General features: G+C 39.8%; 3 protein-coding genes and 1 long non-coding RNA gene across 31 annotated transcripts in view; 2 read left to right on the forward strand and 2 right to left on the reverse strand.

Moving 5' to 3' along the window:
* The first annotated feature begins 1,143 nt into the window (after positions 1 to 1,143).
* LOC4576574 (uncharacterized) lies at positions 1,144 to 8,093 on the forward strand. Its single transcript, XM_061663808.1, has 4 exons — positions 1,144 to 1,152; positions 6,876 to 7,438; positions 7,553 to 7,699; positions 7,792 to 8,093. Exons 1-4 carry the CDS (start codon positions 1,144 to 1,146, stop codon positions 7,988 to 7,990), a joined length of 918 nt encoding a protein of 305 aa, XP_061519792.1. The 3' UTR covers positions 7,991 to 8,093.
* A 140-nt stretch (positions 8,094 to 8,233) lies between these two features.
* LOC1278497 (group 3 secretory phospholipase A2) lies at positions 8,234 to 16,631 on the reverse strand. 10 transcript variants are annotated; one of them, XM_061651369.1, is made up of 6 exons: positions 16,383 to 16,631; positions 14,613 to 14,805; positions 14,176 to 14,345; positions 11,719 to 11,913; positions 11,024 to 11,111; positions 8,234 to 8,939 (listed from the first exon to the last, which is right to left on the reverse strand). In XM_061651369.1, exons 2-6 carry the CDS (start codon positions 14,786 to 14,788, stop codon positions 8,837 to 8,839), a joined length of 732 nt encoding a protein of 243 aa, XP_061507353.1. In that variant the 5' UTR covers positions 14,789 to 14,805; positions 16,383 to 16,631; the 3' UTR covers positions 8,234 to 8,836. The 10 variants fall into 10 exon arrangements, with proteins under 10 accessions (XP_061507353.1, XP_061507356.1, XP_061507354.1 ...); XM_061651372.1 differs by having other exon boundaries at positions 15,467 to 16,600; XM_061651370.1 differs by having other exon boundaries at positions 14,613 to 14,922; positions 16,383 to 16,546.
* A 156-nt stretch (positions 16,632 to 16,787) lies between these two features.
* Positions 16,788 to 18,015, forward strand: LOC133392179 (uncharacterized). 2 transcript variants are annotated; one of them, XR_009765505.1, is made up of 3 exons: positions 16,788 to 16,975; positions 17,056 to 17,261; positions 17,335 to 18,015. It is a non-coding gene; the product is annotated as an uncharacterized LOC133392179 (long non-coding RNA). The 2 variants fall into 2 exon arrangements; XR_009765506.1 differs by having other exon boundaries at positions 17,056 to 18,015.
* Positions 18,016 to 21,663: 3,648 nt separating this feature from the next.
* The window catches only part of LOC4576575 (uncharacterized), a 64,038-nt gene continuing 59,940 nt past the window's right edge, over positions 21,664 to 25,761 (reverse strand). For all 18 annotated transcript variants that reach the window (XM_061651352.1, XM_061651355.1, XM_061651347.1 and 15 more), the window contains one exon: positions 21,664 to 25,642. In XM_061651352.1, the coding sequence (XP_061507336.1) occupies positions 24,251 to 25,642 (1,392 nt within the window). In that variant the 3' untranslated portion in view covers positions 21,664 to 24,250. The remainder of the gene's footprint in view (positions 25,643 to 25,761) is intronic.

Raw genomic sequence — 25,761 nt, forward strand, 5'->3', positions numbered from 1 at the left:
TCTTGGATACCACCGATCAAAATCTAACCCGTTTTACGAATCGTACACGAATTCCTTTATGTTAGACGCTAGTGATTCGATGCTGCTGTAAAGCTCTAGCAGCTCCATCATCCTTTTGGTTTGTTCCACTAACATCGTGATAAAGGATTCGTTATTTTCCAAAGGTAGTGCCATGGCTCTTGGCCATGGTCTTAACAGCCGGTCTCGTAGTACAGTCGTCAACTCGTACGACTTAACAACATGCCCGTCATGGGTTCAATCCCCAAATGGACCGTGCCGCCATACGTAGGACTGACTATCCTGCTATGGGGGGGGTATCAATTAGTCACTGAAAGCCAAGCCCACAAGTGGTACAGGCAGGCCTTGACAGACAACGGTTGTTGAGCCAAAGAAAAAAAAAACTCATGACATTTTGCAGCACTGCTTGTGAGCAGGCTTCACTGTGCACATTGACTCGTAACCACACAAAGGAATGAGAGTGAACTCGTGAATCTCATGAGTATCACGAGATTTTCACCAACGAAAATAATGAACATATCCGTGGTAGCTTGATGCTCATTGCTGATAGTCAATAAAAGTGCGTCATGACATGCTGAACACGACATGTGAATTCTTGAGTTCAACGCGATACTCTGACTGACAAGCTTAGCTTAATGCCGACGCAAGCATAATCATGATTTTTTTTTCTGGCTGTGAACAGTGCTGCCAAATGCCACTGTTTCAATCATCAACACTCATGACTGAAACGAAGCTCAAATCAGATCACGTACACAATTGAGATGATCAGTGACTATACTGAAACAGTTCGACCCTACCAGCATTAAACGGCTTTGAAGGCATTCAGAAGGCATTTAAGGCCTTAGGCAGCGGTCTAATCTTGTTGCGCGCAACATTGTTGCTCGGCAACATATCGCTGAGGTGGTCTATGAATGTTACTGGCAACATTTCGCTTTGACATTGTTTAGCGTAAAAAAATTTCCAATTAACAGCTCAGAGTTTATTTTTTATCATTCACTTGTTGAATGAAGTGTTGAAAAAACAAAATATAAACCAAAAAATGTGTTATAAATGCTTAAAATCCAAATTTAGCGGATGTCAACAAAACGCACACTGCTGCTGTGTCATTTCATACACCCGATTACCATGGCAAAGGTAAATAGAAAATGTTGCCAGACAAAAATCAAATTGGTTTGATTTTGGCCGGCAACAAAGTTGCGCTAGCTGTCAAAATCCATACATTTTGCCAGCAACAATGTTGCGCGCAACAAGATTAGACCAGTGCCTTAGTCGCCTTAGAAGGCGAATAAAGATTTCAACCGAAACTTTCACGGCTGTAACGGGTTCTCTTCGAAATCTTTCAACTTTTTGATTCAAGGAGAACAGATAGCTTGCCGCCATCTTAGCTTGTTTATATACTGAATTTGCACCTGTACTAATGTAGCTGCCAAATAGAGCAGTGACAACGCTTTTGGTTCCGAACCGAGAAAGCGTGTGTTCAAATCCTGATTTTTATGATCTTTTTTCTGCGTTTATTTCTTTTTAAATTAATTTTTTCTTACTATAATTACTTTAAACAAAATTTATGTGAAGCGAAATTAAAATAATACCTTTTTAAAAAACATAATAATTACACTATGTTCACCGTTCATTATCAGGATGGGAGAAATATGTATCTCATTTTTCCTTTTATTAGAGTTATCGAAATGAGTTTGATATATTAACACCTTTCAATGAGTTGGTCTTTAACAACCGAATAATGTAGAAGGCATTTAACGGAAATTTGCGGGTAGGGGAGAATCAATCACATGCTTGGTGAAATTTAGTTTAGCACCCAACTTTTGATCACTCACTTGGGCACGACATTGTTGTCGGCGATAATCGCGACATTCTTGGAATATACTTGGCGCGTGGGCTCTAGCAACAAAATGAGCATGCTTTCTCCCTCTATCTGTTTTGATTATCTGTCGGGTCAAACAGAGCGAGAAAACATGCTCTTTTTGTTTCTTGGAACCACTCGCACGTAATGCATATCTCCCGTGACCATCGCGATGATCACCGACTGAAATGTCGCGACCAAGTGATTGAACACGAGTTGGTTGCACACAATGTCACCAAGCATGCGATGGTCGCACCAACTGTTTGAGGCTCGTCTCTGATCTTCGCAGTAGAGCTCGTGACGCTGAGATGATTTTGTTTCAGCCAGAATTTTGCATGACTATGTCAGTGACATTTTGCAAAATTGATCACAGCAAAAAAAAGTCGTGATATGGTCGCAAACATGTCATGAGCATGTATTAGTCATACCAATCGTTCTGAGTATCACCTCTGATTATCACAATTGAGTACGTGACGCTGATATGGATTTTGTTTCAGTCAGATTTTTTTATGACATTGATAGTGACATTTTGCAGCACTGCTCACAAGTGAGATGAAGATTGAAACAAAAGACAATTGCCTGCGCTACGGCACGTGCGCGCTTTCGGTGGCCGATCGGCCCTTCCTAGAATTTTCATCTTTCATCCAAAAACCAGATAGGTTTCGAATCACGAGCATACAAATAAACGAAATTATCTCAGCTGCAAACCCAAGTCTAAGTTTATATGTTTAAATTGGAAACAAACGCTATGGTTCTTTTTATACATCAACATTTAAAAAAATCATGGAAATGAATGCAAATATTCATGATCGTTTTGAAATAATGAACAGAAAAACATTTAAACATTCACAAATTTAGAGAAAAAACTATAAATAGACGATTTTAAACTGTTCGAAAAACAAGAAATAGAATAGAACAAATGATAGATTGTCAATATTGGCTTGCTTTTTATGCGATCAAACCAACTGATAATCTGTAGTTCTGCTGATTTTCTAAAAGTGCATCAATTCACGGACTTGTTGTTTGCAAAAAAAAACGAAAGAACCCAAAGAACCCAAAGCTCTTTTTTGCAGTTGAAAAGCAATTTTGACAAAGTTGAAAAAATTTTCAACATTTTTTCAGCTCCGTGGCCACGCGCTAAAACGTTGCACACTCGCCCATAAATATGACATCCCAGCTTACGATAATTTTCTTAGTCTTTGTGTTATAGACTCACTATCCTTGAATCGAAAATGTCAGAATCGAATTTAATATCGAAGATGAGAAGCTACTAAGTACTAGCTACACGAATTAAGAGAGCAATATAAATTAAGTGTATGTTTCCCCGTGACTGCTTGTGATATTTCACACCTTTTATCACATTCATACATAGTGTTCGGAGATTTATTTAAAATATATTGATCTGAATTTTTATAAGGACATATCTAAAGAGTGTCCTCATCGATGGATGAAAAAAAGTTTTCCGATAAGTGGTCTATGGAAGTGTTCTCCAACCTTTTTAGGATCGCGGACCACTTGGCTTTGAAAATACATTTGCCGCGGCCCACATCTATTGAGGGCATACATTTTTTAAACTTAGTTCAAAGTTTTTGATTAAAAATATGCTTAAATTTTCAACAGGTATGTGTAGAATAAGATTTAAACTTGATTGTGGGTGGAAAAATGCACAATATGTATTTACTATACAATACTATACTATACTATACTATACTATACTATACTATACTATACTATACTATACTATAAGTACATTTTTCTTTTTCAAAAATACAGAGAAATCTCTCTAACGGTTCCTTGAAGATTCACCTCAGCTTAGAGAGATATTCATGTTGAGGAAAATTAATGATGGTGTTGCTATGAAGTACCCCACGCGAAAAACATGGCATCCTTTGACCAATATTTTTGTGAACTATCATCCAAACATTCATCTTAGAGAATTTCGGCTATCAAATCGCATATGCAGCTTGAAGAAAATTTACCTTAGGGAGACATTCATCTTGAAGAGACACAAAATGTATGGAATATGACGGGATCGTCAAAATGTTCATCCTTAAAAAACAATTCATCTAGAAGAGACTGTATCTTAGAGATATTCTGTTAACGCCACGGACCACAGGTTGGAGACCATTGGTTTATCCGGTCTAACTATCCTGGGTACCGCAAAGTCAGATAATAGGTGAAAATATGAGGTGTCCGACATTAGGTGGCCAACACTGTATTTTAATTCGACAGAATTAAACAGGTGATTAAACAGAATTAAAAGTGGGTGACAACTATTGAACTTGATAGGGCATCTCGAATGTTATGGGGATTCATGAGCGCTTACGACATAAAGTCTTTATCATTATCTTGCTAAATATTTGGATAACATTTACGTTACTAACATGTACATTTTTCTTCGGGCCTGGTTAAGGAGCATGTTCGAACATTTGTTCATTTGTTCATTTATTGTTAAAATTCAACAGACCATATGTGGCCCCCTTGAAGCAATCTTCAAACAATTCAAAGTAGTAATCTACTTTAGCTGAATAATGATCACTAGCATTGAGACAACCAGGTTTTCTATGGGTAAACATTCACCATTACTTCTTTCCTGAATCTTTTAAAGGATTCTTCTTCTTCTTCTTTTTGGCTCAACAACCGCTGGCGGTCAAGGCCTGCCTGTACCCACTAAGTGAAGTGGGCTTGGCTTTCAGTGACTTATTGTTTCCATAGCAGGATAGTCAGTCCTACCGTATGGGGACACGGTCTATTCGGGGCTTGAACCCATGACGGGCATGTTGTTAAGTCGTTCGTGTTGACGACTGTACCACCAGACCGGCCCCCTGTATCAAAGGATATAATAGCTTAAATGAATAACAATAACACCCTCTTGAAAATTACTAGGCTACATTAATTTGTCTGATTTGGACCATAGAGCGCTTGGTATAGGTTATGTAATACGCCTTTGAATACTCAAAATAGTCGATTGAACTCTAATAATTGATATTAAACGATTTGAATGTGGTTGGTCAATGTTGGCATGCTACGTGGTCATTTTGCTAAGAAATCGAGACTGTCCGACTTTCGGTGGACCGCATCAAGTTTATTTCTATTCTTACATTTATGCATAGATTTCAGCCTGATTATTTGCCTGAGCAAAGCTGTAGATTGTCCTCAAAGTGTGCAGAAAATTTTCTGATACGTGGTTTAACACACTGTCCATGTTTTGTGAATTGTTTCAATAAAAATACATAAAAGGCACATCTTTTAATATATAACAAAATATTATAATTAGGGCTACATCTTTATTTCGGATTTTGTTCGAGAAACTTCATATTTCTATTTGTTGAGCCAAAAAGAAGAAGAAGAAGAAGAATCCTTTAAAAGATTCAGGAAAGAAGTAATGGTGAATGTTTACCCAGAAGTGTGCAGAAAATTTTCTGATACGTGGTTTAACACACTGTCCATGTTTTGTGAATTGTTTCAATACAAATAAAAGGCACATCTTTTAATATATTACAAAATATTATAATTAGGGCTACATCTTTATTTCGGATTTTGTTCGAGAAACTGGAGATAATTTGAGAGAAATCCATTTGTTTTCGATAATGCATAATAACATACCTAACAAAATAATGGTTTAGGGTAAAATTCTTTAGTTTGTTAAATGGAGCATGTGAAATATTTTGCAAAATTGATAGTAAAATATGTATATTTTGAACTATGTCGGACTTAAATAATTGTTAGCTTCTAAACTGCTTATTAAGTAATAGAAAAAAATTGATTTATCTTAGTTTAATTCTAGGGTATCTAAAAAATTTGCTTGACAAAAACATGGTTTTTCCATTCTAGGTCTCATCCCAGCAAACAAGATTGGTGGAATTAAACATTGTAGATTTTAGATTTAAATTTAATATAAGCATTGTTGGTGTCCACCGAATTCGATCAACATCATGAATGATAGTTTCAAAAATTATTTTTTGCAGTTTCTCTCTCTCTCTCTCTCTCTCTCTCTCTCTCTCTCTCTTTCTCTTTCTCTCTCTCTCTCTCTCGCTCTCTTTCTCTCTCTCTCACTCTCGCTCTCTTTCTCTCTGCAAATCGCTTGTCGCAGATTAATAACAAGAAATGGGACAAATTTGTAACTTGCTATTTGTTTCCATTCAATTTTGTTCAGAGAAGGTTTATACTTTTAGACAAGGTCAAGTTTATCGAAAGCACGTCAGATAAACAATACATAAATGTTAAACACGAAACACTTTGACGTCCCACCTTAGCGCATCACTTTCATGGATCTGTCGACCGATCGTGAACCCTTCCATGTTGGGCCATCAATCGCCATCGTGCAACCTCATCTTCCTGAAGGTAACAGGAGGCTTTTTCGTTATTAGCTATCTAAACAAGCACAGCACTCGAGTAGCCTTGCCTAGCCTACCGTGCCCAAACAAACACTGCACAAATAGAGGAAGAAAAAAACACTATTCTGCATCTTGCACCGATGGTAATGAATAATCCATCAATGGTTTCACTATGTTCCTCCTAATGCTAAACCCTACGATACCACATCCCAACTGTAGACAGTAACGTGGGACGGGACTAAATTACACCTCACTTGTGCCACTGCTCCACTGGCACTGGCAGTCACTAGCTGGAAAGCGCCGCGAGATTATCAACGACCGAAACGCCGGCAGTAGTCGAAGATAAAGTTATTAATTCATAAACAACGATAAGTGTGACAACAGCCGACCTTCCGTTGGCACCGACAGATCGAGGGCTGTACACACCACCTCTTAGCTGAGTTTTCGACTAACTCTGAAGGCTTTTCATCCCCACAGTTTGTCGCATTTACTCGTAACTGTATTTAACTTAGCACCCTTTCCAGCAGCTACGCTCCGTCTTCTTTTCGCGCATATGCATCTGCTTAACGCGTTAACCTGACTGAGATGAATGGTTTAGCGCGCCGTTTATGAGGTTATAATAAAAAGCGCCCACCTATGATTCCTCCCACACGTGGGAAAAGGTTCAGTCAGTGCTTGGCAATGAAATGGTGCGCTCGTACGTTATACTTATCAGTACCATTTTTGTCATCGTTTGTGAGTCTTTTTCGAACATGCTAGCAACTGCGCGGAACGATCACCGAGAAACGGCACGCGCATTCTACCGTGCACTGGACGAAAGTGGCTACATCCCTACGCTAGCACTACTTCTGCAGGACTACATTCTGGTCAACAGCACCGGTGCCATACCGTGGAGTAATCCAACCTTTGTCTATTACGACCAACAGTTAATTGACGCCATTCAACAGCAGCTTGAGTTAGAAAACGTGCAGGACTCCTACGATCATCACCAGCTGCAGGCTGATTACGGCTCTGCTCTGCAGCCCCTGCACGGAGGACTTAAATTTTTCACCTACTACTGCGGTCCCGGCAATTGGTCTGCCGACGGAAGCACGGTGCAAAACGCATACTTTTCTAGCATCGATCAGTGCTGCAAACATCACGACGAATGTCCGGACACTATTGTACACTCCAGGGATTATCACCGGTACGAGGATTTACCCTACAAAGCGCAAATATTTACCAGGTATGAGGAGCTTTCTCCCTTCAATTTTTAACGATTATTATTACTAATTCACCATTACCGAGCTCATACGGTGTGATGTGTCACGTTACCCATCAATTGTTTATCACCAACCAGATTGCGGTGTAACTGTGATGTTGAGTTTCTAAGATGTCTGCAAAACATTTCCACCTTTTTCTCCTACGCCGTAGCGTGGATCTACACCAAGTTTCAGTCCAGTTGCTTCGACTACGAGTACCCTGTGATGGAGTGCACCGTAAAAAGGTAGGCAAAAGAATCGTTCATCTTATTTCAACAGCTGTGCTGCGGCAGAGTATTCATCCGGGCTGACCTGCACTCATTGACCTTCGTTGCAGAAATGATGGACTATTCACCGCCGATCGTTGCCTCGCATACATGGTGGACAATTCGTATTCCAAACGATGGCAATGGTTTGACATTCCCTACATCGGCTCCAATCAGTTAATTTTCCCAGAGGTGGAGTACCGATACGATCTCAACTGGTTCAATATACTTTTCGAACGTAATATTACCCCCAATGTTTCCATTTCATAGTGTATTTAGCCAAACTGTTGAGGCTGTACGATTCGCATGCTTTGCAGCTGTTATGTGGTGTTAACTTTTATTAAATAAAGAATATTTACGTTTCTAAGCTATACTCGGTTTGTTTCGTTCACTGTCAGAAGAAGTGTGTGTTGTGACGGTGAGTGTTCATATGAACAGTTTTAAATTTTTACACATGTTCTTAAAACTAATCATCGGATAACAATAATTTGAGAGCTGAGAACTAAAAACTTGTTGACTTTTGACTTTAAAAAGTATGGTCTATTTATTAGCCCTTTCTTTGACACTTTGAGCGCAACGGACGCTAGAAGAAAACAAATATGTAGCTCATTTTGAAGTCGCAAGTTAATGTAGGAGTGCATTAATAAAACCTCAACTTATTTTTTGCTGCTGTATTTTTTATTTCGAAAGCAACTAATGTGATGGAATGTCTATATGTTTACTTTTTAGACGAAAGCCTTTTACGAAATAGAGATGAAATATTACTCATCACAAATAATTAATTAATGCATTTAATAGTTGATCTGCATGAGACAATCATCGTAAGGCGAGAGAAAACGACAATCACTATCGTTACGGAGTGTTTCTTTTACTTGAGCAAATCTTATAAGCATAACGACCAACTTTAACTAATTTTACTAGTCACATCAATGTTGCGGCCAACATGACTATTACAATCTAAGAAGCTTTCCTATGTTCACTCCCTATTGATCAATCGTGTGTACAGCTGGATGCTTTGTAACGGATGTACTTGTACATGTACAGTAGTGCTCCTCAATTGACTATCTTCAGAGAACCCTTGATTACGCCATCAGCGCGCATTTACTATGAAGCTAGTTATTTATTCGACTTTTGCTGCATGATTGGGATGTATTTTTCGCTCGGCCGATACTTCCACCTTGAGCATAGCTCGTCCGCTTCCGTCTGGTTGAAGCCCACTCTAGTGGTAAAGGTATAATAGAAATAAATATGAAACAACGATTATTCAATAACATTTAAGAAGTGAAAACAAGTTCTGCCATACAACATGAAACGGTCTAAGGGAAACACATTGTTACTGTCCACCACCGTATGAAACAACATCTTCACCAGCAGCACCACCACCACCACCTTACAACTCGCTTAAGAATAGTTTACATTACCAAGTAAATCTAACCATTACACCATCTCCTTTCCATGTACCTCCCAAAATAAGTTCAAACATCCTCTCACTCACCATTGTCCATGAGCTGTTCACATTTTGAGGCCGCATGGCTTTGTTTCCGCTGTGCCTTGACGTGGTCAGCTTCCGTCGCTTCAGCTTTCGTTTTTCTTTGCGGCCATTAAATTTCGGACCACTCTTTCACCCGCTATTTTCATGGCTACATTCATTCAAAATTTTCTCTGACCTGTACTCACAGCAGACCATCATTGTGTGGAGCGTTTGAGGTGTTTGAGGCGTTTGAGGTACTTTGTTCCAAAATGAGTTACACTTACAATTAGGTAGCAAACACTCACTAACAAATACTGATCTAGCCCTGAGGAAAACTAAGGTAACTATACAGTTGGCCATGAAATACTGGTAATTGAATGGAACATCTGTGCGAGCGTAAATCGATTCCTGATTTCGATTCCTATTGCTCAAATAACAAGTCTAGCAATGTATTGTTGTTGCTGGTGTTTTGAGAGGTTTTGAACCTCATGGGTTTTAGCAATGTACTGTAAACCTTATACAGACAGTCTCAATCTCTATCGGACCCGGATCATTCAAGCATTCCTGGAAACAGTAACGTTCATCCGTATACGATCGACTTTGCCGTTATCCAGTAGCGTGTATAGCCGTTTAGCGGCCTCACAAACAGGTCCTTAAACAAATTCTGCGATATTAAGCCCAGCGAGCTGATTTTCAATTGATTTCCACCGGTAACGTCATTCGGGCTGCCCAGGTCAAACGACCGCGAGTTTCGTAGCGAATTTGCTTGTTTATTATACGCACCACCAAACGGTAGGTTGTACGTGCCAGAGCGATAGAACTGTACGGGACAATCGTATCCCGAGTGGCTGCCACTGAAAGTATGATAAAAGCTTCGGTCAAAATAACGATATCCGATTGGTTTTAGCGCAAGAGCGTATGTGGTGGCTCAGGCCAAGCCGGTTTGCAAACAATATACATCTTCCGTACCGCGTTCAGTCACCCTCGGGATCAATTACGGTTCACCCTGAATTTCGAATGTTGATACTTACAAACCATTTTTCTTCATTCACACGCTCAGAGTCAAGGTCAGCAAAGCACCACCACCAGTCGTCACCGCCACACATGTTTTCGACCTAGTCTCGCTCATGCACCCAGCGCTTGTTAGCTCATCTTTTTGCTCTTATTGCCAGCGAACCAGCGAAGACCGCCCTATTGCGCCTTCACTGCGTCCAGCGGATTGATTTCACACGATCCATCCATTGCGATCCCAACCCAAACTACCGACCATTTTAAGCAATGCCCGAAAAAATAAAGCGTCTAGGCTACGCACTAAAGAGCAGAAGCTCACCAGCTTGGAAAGCATTATCTTCAACACGAATGATTTGAAGCAGGGCCGTTTCATTCCCCACGAACCCCCTCCTCCCAACCCCTACCCACCAAACGAGACGTCGAAAGCTGTGTCAACCATATCGAAATGCGGTTCGAAACACCTTTGGCTGTGCTATACGCACCAAAACTGCGCCAGTTCGTGGCTCTTTCCTAATCATCATCAGCGTTGCCAGGACGGGCGGGCAAGCGGCGAGTAAAAGATTGTTGTTGCTTCGGAAGAGTATTGCGACACCTGCTCGCCGTGCAGGTCAAGCTTGATGGGGCCAGCGACTTTCGGAGGTTATAAAATGGATAGACTGATCTCGGTGACGTTTGCTATCTTCCCGTGCCTTCACCCTATCGTATCAATCATACAGCGAGTTTGTGGCGAATAAAGCGACAGATCGCGGATGCGTTTGTGTAGCCGCTGCCGTTGTTGTAGTCGAAACAACGAATGAATAAATGGCTGGTCGTTAACTTACCTTTGCCAAACTGAGCACGGTCTTCTTTCGCCAAAGCATGTCACCTGTACGACATTGAAGAATATAGCACCAAGTGTGTTGGCCGTCTCTGCGAAACAGACCAGCATTAAATTACTTATTTACTTGTATAGTGCATTTTATAACAATAAGATAAATTATTAGATTCTTTAAAGGAATTTTGCATTTTTTTAGAAAATCATATATTAAACTGCTAGTGACTTTTATCTTTCCCATCTACGTTGTTTGTGCAATCATATCCTCGCCGAGTAGCTAACTGTTATGAAATTCAAGATCAAGGAAACAACATGATCCTGATTATGCTTTTCATTATTATTTGAAGCTACAATCGTTGTCGATTTAGACCTGGCTGTCAGCGATTTGTCGGTCAATACATATCAGAATAATCAAGCATAGTCATAGTCAGCAGGATAGGGTGTCGGTCCAAACGGGGCCTGAACACACGGTGGGCATGTAGTTCTTTAGTTAGAGTGATTTTTATTAGGGGAAAGATAATACCGAAAACGAGCATGGAAAATTCACGACAGGCTATAACACAACTAAAATCGAATTTTGGGGATATATTCTATTAACTCTTTAAAGTTTAAATACGTAAGACAATAGGAAAAAATAAACTATCATGGACTTATTCCTCGTCCAGTATTTTGACACTGGAACACACTATCACTGTTACTTACCCGTGTTTAAGTTCTGCAAACATCTTCTGAAACGTGCGTCACAGTCGCAATGAGAACGAGTGAAGGCGCCACGGTTGCATAACCCACGGCGGCACTCGCCCGGGAGTAACACATTAGGGCACAAGTCATGTTCTCGGCAGCACTGATCTTCGGCAGCATATCGTCCCACATCGGAATAGTTTGTTGCGATGGTACCTGTAAAGTTATCTTTCGATCACTTTTCGTGTTTAGCTACCATTTGACCAGGGATGTACCAAATCGGGTTCAAATCGGGTTAAAACGGGGCTTTTTCGGGTAGAGTAGGATTTTGTTAAAGCACGTCATGATATAGACATGAATATTGAGGCTGTTGAAAACGTTATGAACGCCAACATTGTCCTGTTACAATTTTTTCAACGCATACCTAACGCCCATAACATAACAATACAATACTTCTCTGGATTACTTCACATTTTGCTAAGGAAAAAGTGTCATTCAGATGCATTATTCTTATTCTACCCCTGATTTAGATGTTTTGAATGATCATAGTTTGCAGTATAAATCTTTTATCTGAGAAAATGGAAAAAAATTGTCTAAGTACAAGTATTACACTCAGAGATCAGGGAAAACACGAATTTGCCTTGTTAGGGAAAGCGGGGCAAAATGGCACTGTTAAGGATTTTACACTGCATCTCATTGGGTATATCACTGTACACTGATATTTTGACGGCAATCGATGCTTAGACGTCATATTCATGAATCAAAAATATGAGTAAAAATAATAACAACAAATGGAATTTTAATGAAATTTAAAAATCAACATCAAAAGACGTGAAAATGTATTGTGCGGGGTAAAATGGTTACGCTATGGGGCAAAATGGTCATACACAAAATGTCAAAACACATCAAAACAAAATTGGCAAAATGCGTCACAACATTGCACTTTTGGCTTTCGTTTATGCTCTGCCATCTATAATTGTGATGTAAGTTTTGCGTTAAGGTGATTTGTTGAATAATTGCTGGAGTAAGTTCATATTTGTCAGTTATTTTTCTTGCCGATATAGTTTGCGATATATTAGCCTTACATAAATAAAGCCATGATTTATGTAGTGATCTTTGCTTACATCTCAGCCTCATCATTTTGCTCCTGTTAAAACATACCACACATTTTGCCCCAAGCGAAACATTTTACAAAACTTTTATTTAAAAAAAAAAACAACTTTATATTAAATTAAAACGGTTACTTTTTCCATGTGAATCATAGATAAATGTCATGTGCCAAGATACACATTCTGTTTCTCTCTAATTATTGGTTAAAGTCTTCTTCTATTTGGCGTAATGTCATACGCGGACATGCCGGCCTATACAGGTTTTCGAGACTTAATTCATTACCACGAATCCGGATAGTCAATCCTTACTACGGGGGTACGGTCCATTTTGGGCTTGGACCCATGACGGGCATGTTATTGAGTCGTTCGAGTTGACGACTGCACCACGGGACCGCCCCTGGCTAAATTCTTAAAGCTTATTAAAGCGTAAAGCTTATTTTCGAGACGGTAAAAATAACATCGTTTTGAACAATAATTTTCCTGAATTATTAGTTTATTTAGAAATCTTTTGCTATAAAATGTTCAAGTGGTATATTTCCAATAATACAGGTGACCATTTCGCCCCACATAACCATTGCCGCACTTTCCCTTACATGTTTAAGGTAGTTCAAATAGCTGTACTGTAACTGTATATGTATAAATAAGTTTTTTAAGCTAAATTTCCAACATTTTTTTAATATTAGCGAAAAGAATTAATTAATTAATTAATTACTTAATTAATTAGTCAATATTTACCCTAGTGAAAAAGGAAACAAACTGGCAAACATCCAAAAACCTAACACCGAGTAAGAAGCTACAACATTTGACGAAGGGTTTGGGCAGTTGACCAAATAGCCCGAAACGATAAAATGCGTAATGAAGTAATCGAGAGCCCCTGTGCTTTACAGCTTTTACACTTCCGCTTGTCATAAATGGACGAAACATAAATCAGTCTGAATTCTTAGTGAGCTTTAAGTATATTCTACCATACCTTTTTTTTTTGTTCAGACACATCGGTTCATAAAATCCGTATTGCTATTCTACTTTATGTTTTGTCTTCATTTGGAACTTCAGCTTACGAAACAGAAATAATAGCCTCGTAGCCTTCTATTAGTGTTTTATTTCATTACTTGCTCTTCAACGTTTCCTCCCTAAATTTGTCTTTATAGCTTGTTCTTGAAATGTTTTTTTTAACCAGCTAGTAGGAAGTTAAGATTCAGGAAACGGCAATGCTACAACCGATCGACAACTGACCCTTTTTTGTTTTGCTAATGCGGTACACAAGTCTATATTTTAGCTTTATCTCAATGTCCTATAACTTACTCCAAGTCCTACAGCTTGATATTTATCAATTACGCAAAACTTGCATGAATAGCTTGCGGATACTCACCTGGTCCACACCATTTAGTGCCAGGGTAAATAAATCCCAGCCCTCCTTGCAGCTCTCCGGAAATGTTACTAGCTTCGCCACATACCTCTTCCAGGGCTATTACCGATTCTCGCGGCACTTGCCGTACCTTCTTCGTGTCCGATGCTAAAAGCATGCGCTGAATGTCTCCACTAAAAAATTAAACAAACACAAACTTGTTCAAGTAACTTAAAATCAGCCGTCTCTACAGAATCTGAGCTGGAGCAGCAACACAGCACGGCCTTGAACTTCCGTGCGGGTACATTCGGTCGGGCCGGGTCATGGACCGGTTTTTGTTGATGATTTAAGTTTCGCTTTCAACATTCTCTGCTCAGGAACAATACATCAGGATGTGTTTGCTCTGTGCGGCAACGGTCACTAACCTGCGGCTAGGGAAGCTACACCCCATTCATGCTTACCGGTCAGAGTGGATCTTGCAGTACGGAGGTCGACTGCTTAGTTCAACCATTCGCGTCATCCGGAAGTCGGCCACTAGAACAGAACTGCACGCAACTTGCGTTCGGTGTATCGTGTTGGTCAGCAGCAAGAACCACCAGCATAGGACCACAAACCGCCCCATTGTGAGTTGATGCATCCGTACAGCTACACTTACTATTTTCACATCGAACGAAATCGAGATTTAATCGTAAATCCTATAGGTCGAATAACGATACACAACATTGTATGATCAAATCATTCTACACAACTTTCACAAAGCGTCACTTTATTCTACATGTAGAAACGGTTGTAATAATACTATGTAATTACGTAAAAATATTAAAAAATCACCTTTTTATTACACTAAATTTACTGATTCTTCAAAGTTTTGCCCTACTTACGCGGTACAATATAACTATCATCAGTTGCGAAACGAGATATTCTGGGTTTGTAATGTTCAATGATCAACGACAGAATGCAACAAAATGAAATTTTCGGCAATTCAACAAAAGACCTAGCTTTTTTTGTTTTATTCAAAAGATTGGCACAATACACTTTTTTTGCACAACAAATACAACGAATACAAACACTGATTTGATCGCCTGTGCTGCAGATCCATTGCATCACTTTCCCGACATTCAAAAGACCAATGAATTTTGATGAGCCACCAATTTCACATACTTTTGGTCTGCCGGGAACTTGCTTTTCCGGTTTTTTGTTTTTATTTTTTTATTTTCATTTGGCCTCAACCATATCGTTTGTATTTTGTATTGCTTTTTTCATTTAGATGACACTGACCTCGAGCCGCTCGGTTCAGTGTGGAGAAGAAACTTACGAAGATGCACACAAAACAACCAAAAAGTCCATTGATCTTCGATCTTCGTCAACAGTTTGAGTGGGATCGCCGGTTGCTAACACATTTTATGCTAATCATAACGACCTTCACGTCCGCCGCTAAACGCACACACACATAAGCCTTGCTTATCACACGCTTGCTTTATGAACTCGAATACTTTTCTGGTGCTAAACAAATAATACATTTCACGTTTGCTTACGAATTGTGCAACTTGGTTCGAGACATTCTACCGGCAAAGGAAATCATTGAATCTGCGCTCAGTATTTGGCACACACTAATAAACATGAAAATAAGTGAAAATGCGTTCTGCCCCGTTGCCGATGTATGCTAATTTGACCTACCTAAGTCTCTAGCAAACATTACATCACATCAAACAATTTCAGAATAAGAATCAAAAATGTTGAAAAACGCTTCTCGGACGCTGTTTTTAACAATCCGCAAAAGATAAAAGAGATCGTTAACTTTCAGCAAGACGCAAAAAATAAATCGTCATGAGCATACGATGCTCTAATACTTTGGATAAGATCGTATCAAATGCATAAAAACGACTATTGCATTCTTCACCAATCAAAGGCAAATTATTCACTTAGGCCACATGTGCGCGATGGGGCACAGGATGTTACTGTGAATCACTGTTTGTACAGTTGTTTCACCCCAATGTGTAGTATACTCTCTACTATGTTAGACAAAAAGCATGAAGCTTTGTCATAAACAGCAACATAAATTCACACCCATCATCGGCATTTGGCACGGGTTTCTCTTTTTTTGTTTAAATTATTGCCCTTTCACGTACGATTTTCAATTGTTCCTGTGCTTTGATTGCGCCTAAACACCAACGATCCTTTAGATTGTTATCACGTATGGTAGTTAATAATCACTGCTGATAAATTAATACCTTTTGGAACGGCTTCAAAATGAAATCACTCAATGCAGCACTAAGCCAGTGTCAAATAAAATCTCATCAAAGTAGCGCTAATGCACCCCACAAATTCAAAACCGCGTCAAAAATTGTACTGCGCTCATCCGCGATTCGGCCCGTATCGTTTCAAAGTCAAATGTCAACTGATGCGCGAGGCAGGCGGACCCCACGCGGACGGACACACTGCTGAGCTACCAATGATGTTGTTGTGTACGTTTCACGAATCGTACGACGCACGCTGCAGTCCTAGGCACGAAGCTGATGCTGTGCCATTGAGAATGTTTGTGGTTGCCAATCAAAGATCACAGACAGGAGATTGTCGCTCGTGTTTGTATAGGAATTTATTTCTTTGGCCGCTTGCTCACCCTTCGACTGCAGCAACATACAGCATAAATGATCTGAGACTATCAGTTTAGTCGAAACTATTGTTGTGCACGGAATTTTTTTTACACATTACTGTACTCACTGTTAATTAAATTTTAAACAACCTTAAGGTACATCTTAGGGGAACTTCTATAGATACATCGGATTGCGTATAAGGAACTCGATAAAGTTTGTAAAGCTACATTGTGAGTGTGGAGCTACATTGAGCATATGCAGTCATATTGAGGAACTATACATTGCACATAATCACATTGCACATTATCAGGTGAAGCGAGACCTGTCCGACACCGGGTGTCTACATGAATGGGAGGCCGAGCATCCTGAAGAATGATTGTTGATCGGGCCATGTCACACCGACGTGCTCGATCGTGAGCAAGCCAACAAGGGAGAGAAATATTGCACATAAAGCTATGAGAGCTTCGGATAAAGGAGGCATGCGGCGCAAAATGGATACCCTCAATTTAAACACAGGTAACGTAAACTCAAAGACTCAATATGCATTCATTAGACTGTGTTATTAATTATATGTAGGTTTCATTACTAGCTATTTATAAAACAAATTTAATCCCTGGTAAAATGATAACCGATAGAATGAGTATGACCAGCGTTACTTATCAGGTAGATACAATAATCCACGTCGTACATATATCGTACTCACAAACGCCTCCGAGTCATGACAACAGTCAACATCTAACGAAACCCTTCTTGGCCACGTTCGAGAGGAAGATGCTCAGAAGGATCTTTGGCTACGTATGTGTGAAAAGACGATACAGTAACAGGATACAACGACGTGCAGCCTTTCATAGTCGTTCAGCCTATCAAGCGATAGCCCGGCCAAGTTCTACGCATAAAACCCATCCAGTCCGTCAGTCTGTCAAGAGATTTATAGTGACTTTGGTCCTTTTGGACTCTTTCGTCACGTGCGCTAAAACCTTTTTTCCAACGGGATTTTTTTCACTTTCTTGTTCTTTGTAGAATGAGAAAAAAATAAGGTATACATGGATTGGTAGGGATGGGATGTTGAGGTGGTAGCACCGCACAACACAGTAAAAAGTGCTACTTGACCTATTACTAGGGAAAGCGGGGCAAAGTGGGCATGTTTAGCAGTTTACTGAATATTCCTTTGAATATGCCACAAAACACAACTTTTGTTTCCTTATTGTATGCCTCCACCCTTTATCTGTGGATTAAAATTGCCACATAGAATAAAAACTACTTAAAATCATGAAATAGTGTAAAATAAAAGTTGATGTTGAAACTGTGAAACGTCAAAACACTGGGGCAATATAGGCTACAACATCTGCGCTTAGGTAATGGTCTATGCTTTTGCGCACGTTTCGTGAAATGTATTTTCGTTCTATCTTTTGTTTTGCTGGTCAGGAAAGCATTTAAAAATCGTCCAAAACTATGTTATCAAAATTAAAACAGTTTTTACACGTTTAATTCTACAAAATCGAATCTTTTGAAGCTGTGGCTGTTATCATTATTGAGGCGACAAATACAACACCATAGCCTCACCAAGCGCCGTATGTCAAAAGCATCTGCCCGTTTTGCCCCAAGCGTAACTGCCCATTTTGCCCCACGTGAAGCATTTTAGTATTTTGTGTTATATTACTAAAAATACGCATTCAATCGCCTTGCTTTCTTCAGAAAAAGTGTATAGAAATATCATATCTTTAAAACTGTATCATGTAAAACTTCAACGAATCTCTGTGACACTGGTTCAACCTTATTTTCGAAGTGGCAAAAATTACATCAATATGCTACTTAACCTTGTTTTGCATTTTTCTTGGTTATTTGTTATGTAAGGGTTATGAAACTTACATGCTGTTCATAGAACATTGTAATACATTTTGAGCCTTGGAAATTATCTTTGTAGTCAAATAATACTTAAATAGAGGGTGCCCATTTTGCCCCGCTTTCCCCTACATGTGACATCTATACATACTTTGTTTGTAACATTTAATTATCGCTAGATAAATCGTCTATCTCAATCCTGTGAAGGGCTATGAGGTGGGACACATCATCATCATCATCCGGACTGATCCACTACTCGACTAGACTCATTCCAGCTCCATCGAACTCATGCGGACTCGATCAGACTCATCCGGACTAGTGATGGGTCACCGGAATCGCACCCACGGCTCGGAATCGCTTCCGAGCATTGCTACTCTGACTCCGATTCCGAATAATTTATACCGTCGATTACGCCCGGAGCCGTCGGAGCCGTCCGGAGCCGCTAGTCGGCAGCTGAAGCCGTCGGAGCCGTCGGAGCCGTCCGGAGCCGTCGGAGCCGTTCGAGCCGTTAGAGCCGTCGGAGCCGTCCGAAGCCGTTGGAGTCGTCCGGAGCCGTTAGTCGGCAGCTGGAACTGGTCGGAGCCGTCGTAGCAGTTGGAGCCGACGGAGCCGGTTGGAGCAGTTGGGACCGTCGGTGCCGTCGAAGCCGACGGGGCCAGTTGGAGCCTTCGGAGTCGTTGTAATAGTCGGAAGTATTCTGGAGCGCTTTAATTTCCCGATATCAGCGATAGTTCCGTTTTAAAAAGCAGCTCACGAGTAAAAAAAGAGTCTTCTTCATATATTGCTCTGAAGTTTTATTGTATTTTTTTTTTTTTTGAAAAATAAGTCAAAAAAATTATTTGCTCCGTATATATATTTTATTTTATCAAACTCCCATCATAGTTCTATTGCTCCTTGACATCGTGCGCAAATATTTATTATGAAAAATATGTGATAATGGTGCCTCCCGAAAGTCACGGCCCCAGATGGCTCCGACGACTCCAACGGTTCCGACGGTTCTGGCTGCCGACTAGCGGCTCCATCGATTCCGACGGTTCCGATCGGCTCCGGACGGCTCCGGGCGGCTCCAGACGGCTCCGAGCTCGGAGTTTTGCACCTACCTTCCGGAACCGCTTCCAATTTTGGCGGAGTCATTCGGAAGCGTTACCGGATTTTTGTTTAATTTACCCATCACTAATCCGGAATCATTCGGAATCATCCAGACTCGATCAGCGCGGAGTCGAATCCGGTTTTGATCCTCAGTCGGATTTATATTTCGAACACCGGAGTCGGAGTTGATCCACGACTCCACTGCGAATTACCCGTCACTACTAATGTGGGGTAAAGTGCTACTATACGGACAGTGCGCAACGCACACCATGCTATGCGCACAGCATAGCACAGTGCTTTAACACATTGACTGCCACCATACATGACTGCCACCACTGAGCAACCCGCCAAACCACCGGATCGCGTTTTGAAACGTGCGAAAAGTGTGCACTGTGCTGAGAAGCCTTGGGAGGCCATGGGAGTGACAAAATGCTGATTTTTTTTTTCAAAGAGTGGGCTTTTGTCACTTTTTTGAGCTTTTGTCAAAATTTAGTAACCTGGAGCAGCCAGGAAATTAAGTTGTCAAAAGTTGACAAAAAGTGACAAAATTTGACTTTCGCAAAAATGCTTAAACAAACAGCTATTTGGCGCAGTTGTGACCCATTGCTTTGATAATAATGCTAAAATGCATGTTTTTAATTGATTTATGTACCTATTTATTACTTCGTAAACAAAATATCGATGATATTCGGATGTTTGAGCTTTTTGTCGTTTTTGTGTATATTTTTGGTGCGGCCACGAGGAAAGCTCTTTTTTGCAGTTGACTAGCAATTTTGACAAAAGTTGGAATTTTTTTCTACATTTTGTCACCTCCGTGGCCACGCGCTAAGAGAGCGCACTGTGCGAAGATTGTGCACTATGCGGAAGAGTTAACACAGTGCTAGCACTACCGCAATGGTTCAAAGTACGCACTGTGCTTGAATGCTTAAATCTGTCAATGGTATAAATCCTTTTATTATGTAAATAATGTTGAAAATTGAAGCGATTCTTGTAATAATGTCTGGAGTAGTACTGGGTTTCATGAATCTTTCGTTGAAATTAATTCATATGAATCTGCAGTGATGAGTGATTCGAATCTCGAATCGACTCTTCAAAGATTCATGACTGTCATCTCCAAGGATTCATGATTCTCGAAAGATTCATGAATATTCAAGCATTCATGAATCACGAAAGATTACTGAATCTCCAATGAATCATGAATCTCGAAAGATCAACAAATCTTCAAAGATCGTGAATCTAAAAGATTCAAAAAATCATTAAAATTCATATATCTTTAGGGATGCATGAATCTTTACAGATGTATGATTTTCATAATATTGTATTTGGGTGACCCACCTAACAACATGCCCGTCGTGGATTAAAGCCTCGCATGGTTCGTCTCCCCGTAGCATAATAAACTATCCGGCTGCGTGGTACTTGCCAAGAAGTCCCGAAAGCCTGTATAGACGTGGCTGACCACGAAGGATGCTACGCCAAGAAGAAGAAGAATGAGCAGCTCAAGCTCTATGAATCTTTGGAGATGTATTAATCCCTTGAGTTTCATGAATTCCTAAAGCTTCGTGATTTTTTCGAGACATAAATTCATGAATCTTTGCAACCGAGATTCATATTCATTGAATCATTTAAAACATTCATTCTATTTTATGAAGCTTACCCAACACTTGTCCGGAGTCGTTCGGAGTCGTTCGTAGTCGTCCGGAGTCAATCGAAGTCCACCGGAACCGGAGTCAGGTCGGAGTTAACAGGAGCCGTCCGGTGCAAAGTACTTGTGATCACGCATTTCATTTCGTTGTGTTTTTTGTCTTTCACTTTGCGCGTGCACTTCGTGTACAGGCCTTGATTTCGAAGGCCGACTCCACACTAGTTTCAATCCATCACTAGTTTGAGTATCGTAACAAAAATATATACAAAACTGCGAAAACAAGACGTAAAACAACTTTTACAAGAATTATCGGACAAAAATAGTAACAAATAATTCAATCATTCGTGAGTTTAATTTACATTTTCACTTTATTTTCTTTACTTCTTTGCTTGTTTACTTTTAGTTACGTGTTATCTCACTATCTACTCGTTCTTATATTCATATCATATCGATTCTTTTGTTTTTTTTTTTCTTTTTCTCTTTACTTCAGTTCGTCTTATATATTCTGCATCTACAAGTTACGACTGCTCTACACTTTTTTCGTATTCTTGTAGTATTTTCATAGTACCTATTATATTTCCTTTTACATGTTTGCCATTCTTTTTTTTTCGTTCACTCAGATTTTCTCGATTCCTTACATTTATGTTTGTAATATACTTCTCAGCGACCCTTCCGTTATTTAATGCATATTCTAATTGTTTTTTTTTTGCATAATCGCTAAATTACTTTTAAGAAAATAAAATGAACAAATCGTATCATGTAATGCATAAACTAAGGAAATTAAAAAAATAATCGATTGAAGAATAAATCGCACCACCCCACTGATTTTGGGTGTAAAGTATCTTGCTGGTCACTTATTTTTCATTTTATTTTTACTGTACATAATGTGTCCTATCTCAGAATGAGTAATATCCTTTGTAAGAGCAATTAGTTGCTACGATTTTTATATTCCAGGATCCCTTCTTCCTCTTCTATTCATATAATTTCCCCGGGATTATTCATCAATTTTCCTCGATGTCTTTTACATTCGTCACAAGCTGATCCAACCAAATGATCATTCCAAAGAATAAAGAACGTTTGCTCTGTAATTTTTGTTTCATTGTATATTTACCATACGATTGTACGCGAAATACAGTTTCACATCATTCACCTATGTGATACAACCGCAAAATGGCATACATACACACAAAACAGACAGTAATCGATCGGCAGTTTAGCATCGGCGAAGCGTATATAATAGATGTTGATCAAGGAACACAATTCAAACGAATGATAAAACCATCATATTTGCAATCGACGCACAGCTCAGCTTTTTCATAATTTCATTTTTCTACACCCTTTGGATGCTGCAGAGTGACAAGAGTTCAACGATTGATAATGATCGTAATGCAAATCTCTGATCTCGATCTTATCGATCAAAAGTAATCGGATTGGACTTATCGCAACGAAAACAACACATCCATACTCGGTCGATGTGTTGCTTACTAACGAACAGCATAACATTTTCGTAAATTGCAACTTTTGACTCGAAAGGGCAATCTGATTCTTTTTTATGATGAAAGGATTTTTTATGTATCTGTTTGACTGTGTGCTTATGTGTGTTTTTGTATCTGTCTGTGTATGTGTGTATTAAAGTATTGTATGTATTTATGTATGTTTATGAGTACTTATGCGTGTGTTTGTTTGTTTGTCAAAACGCTCGTTCTATTTTGCAGCTCAGAAGCATAATGTATAACGGTGTAAATATAGAAGCATAATGTATAACGGTGGTAGATGTGTAACGAAACGTACGAAATTGTCTAACTGAAGCAAAATGATAAGATAAGTTTGTTGAGACATTCTATTTCTCGATCTGTCACACTTACAATTGATTGACAATTGTGATGATCTTTAATAAAACTGTTTTAGTTATATAAACTGATTTCTGGATAAAAAATACATAACTTTGAAATATCCGTTACTGAACATTTCAATTCAGTACACGCTCAGTTGGTAGCAACCAAATCTAAAGAAAATGGAAATTTCGAATCGTGAAAGTTAAGTAGCCGTGGCAAATAATGTGTAGTAGCTCTCTTTTTGTCAATGTCTATCCTCTCTACCAGACTGTGAAGTATTACTTATTCTACCTGTATTCCTGTCCCACCATCGTTCAAATTTTCCATAATGTACTGTTTAAGAGCATCGGTTTGAAATTACTTTTTTCTGTTATTATTACTTTTGTCGATTGTGTAATGGCGCTTTGAGTATGGCGAATAAGAATGCTTGTATTGAGTGTTTATTTGATAATTTTGCCATATTGAGGAAGATCTTGCACTTCCGTATCGTTTCCAATTTCATCATATGCTTGCTTGACATTGATCGAAACTTGCCATTAGAACCATGTTATTCCTGTCCATATTTCATTCTAATGTCTATTTCTTCATATTACTCATCATAGTCAAACGTTTGCTTAGTACCACTTTCATGTTCTTGTTGGAACCTGCTCACTACCATGATCTTGTTGGAACAAGCCAGCATAGACAAATGGCGAAACCACGACATACTGCGTGTTACTTTATACGTATTCCGCGGCACTATCAAGCTCCATTTTTATTATTATCATTATTTTTTTTGAAAATACCATATTTCTAATCGGAAAATTCTATTAAAGCCTATAATGAGTGAAGCATATGATTATTGTTCATGATAGATTTGGGCATCTTTGCACTATGATTTGCAAAAACTGATTACTATTAGTTTCTTTTGTTTTATGGTAAAATATGAAGCTGACACGCAAAACCCAATCTTTAACATGAGTGCACGATGTTTTGGCCAGAATTCGTAGCAAGGAAGATAAAAAATAAGTTGAAAAAAAAGAATGAGCGTGCAATGAAAAATAAACAAAACATTAACACAATTCGTGTGTTAAGCTTTAGAGCCAAGGGGTTTCGCCTTAATCTTCATCACTCAGCGCTTCATATTGAGCAGATAGCAGTGGTTTCGGTTCGATAGCAGAGGTAATATGACGATCATCTGTCAACACACCACCAGATCCGTTGCCTCCTCCGTTGTTTGCTCCAATAGAATTGTTTCCGCCAAGACCGCCGGTTACTCCAGCACCACTTCCAGTGATAATCATTCCTGAATGCATAGATTTCAAACCAGCAACATTATTACTTCCACCACTTCCAGTCCCCATCAAGTTCACTATAGAGGTCGTGGAAGATGTAGATGGCGATGAAGGATGCCCGGTGGAAGTAGTTGGCGGCGCCCCACTGGCGACAGTAAGGGCACTAAACGGATAGGCGTAAGTTGGTGGGGTAGTAAACGACGTTAACGGCTGCGTCGTTAGCGGATGGTATGTGCTATGAACCACGGCTGGACTTGATGTGGTAGAACCCGATGCTGCTAATACGGAAGAAGGCGTAGAATGCTGTGGATACGGATGATTTTGTTTGTGATCTTCATTCAAAGAATGCGGTTGTCCATCGCTTGCTCCAGAGGCCGGTGTACCACTTCGATCAACCAAAGTAATTTCCTTCACATGATGGTGAGACGAGGGTGGCTGATGATGATGAGGTGAGAGATTTTGGAAACTGCGTGGAGAGGATTGTTGCTGGCGTTCAATATTCCGACTACCCCCACCGACTCCATCAACAACTACCACCATCGAAGGATCGGTAGAAGCACGCTTTTCATCTTCAGTTCGCATTGCTTCGACAATACGATTTTTTACGTAAAAGTCTAGAACGAAATTATCCCTGCCTCCTGCTCCGGCATGAGGCACTCCGGTGCCACCAGCGACGCGTCCCAAATGAGGGCCCGGGTGAAAGAATTGTGGCCCATCGGGCGAGGCGGATTCATGAAACTTACTTCTTGGGCCAGGTGATTGCGCAAGTCGAATAATATGCCGATCTTCAGGAGTAGCTCGACCGGGACCCTTTTGAGTTTCGTGTGCACGTTGCATTTGTTCTTCCTTACTGGATGTTGTTAGAGACGTTGGACGCCGATGTTTCCATTGATCAGCTGCCAGAATCGCTTCCGCTCCGGGATTTCCGGTCGTTGATGCACCATACGGTATCATTGGTGGTCGTAGCGGAAGATATGGATTGGGGTTGGGCGAATAGTCCTTAGCTATGATCGATTCGGTTAACTCGCCAAGAGTGATATTTTTTACACCACTAAGACTGTTACCGCTTATTCCTCCACTGTCACGTCTGTGATGAGAATGTACGTTATCAGAATCCAAGTCAACATTTATTACGTTGGGAGAATGAGATTTGCTTCCGTTGTTTTCGTGTATCACCTGCTGCATTGCAATAGAACGCTGATCGCGCGACGCAAACTGAAAAATAAAACAGCATAAAAGCAATTCATCATCGCAGCTACGGAACTATTCGTGTTGTTTCTTATGATATTGATATTAATAAGACAAAAACATCGCTATCTGTAACTCTATGTAAG

The sequence above is a fragment of the Anopheles gambiae genome, chromosome 2 (genome assembly GCF_943734735.2).
Source record: "Anopheles gambiae chromosome 2, idAnoGambNW_F1_1, whole genome shotgun sequence".
Lineage (NCBI taxonomy): Eukaryota > Metazoa > Arthropoda > Insecta > Diptera > Culicidae > Anopheles > Anopheles gambiae.

Bases quoted from the DNA above. Each gene is read 5' to 3' on its own strand.
- LOC4576574 (XM_061663808.1), top strand. The intron at 7,439-7,552 runs GTATGAGGAGCT...ATCACCAACCAG, and splicing joins AAAGCGCAAATATTTACCAG to ATTGCGGTGTAACTGTGATG. The intron at 7,700-7,791 runs GTAGGCAAAAGA...CCTTCGTTGCAG, and splicing joins ATGGAGTGCACCGTAAAAAG to AAATGATGGACTATTCACCG.
- LOC1278497 (XM_061651367.1), bottom strand. From the start codon at position 14,788: ATGCATCAACTCACAATGGGGCGGTTTGTGGTCCTATGCTGGTGGTTC. The intron at 14,346-14,612 runs GTAAGCATGAAT...TTAATTTTTTAG, and splicing joins TGCAAGATCCACTCTGACCG to TGGAGACATTCAGCGCATGC. The intron at 10,046-11,023 runs GTAAGTTAACGA...TCATACTTTCAG, and splicing joins CCGTGCTCAGTTTGGCAAAG to TGGCAGCCACTCGGGATACG.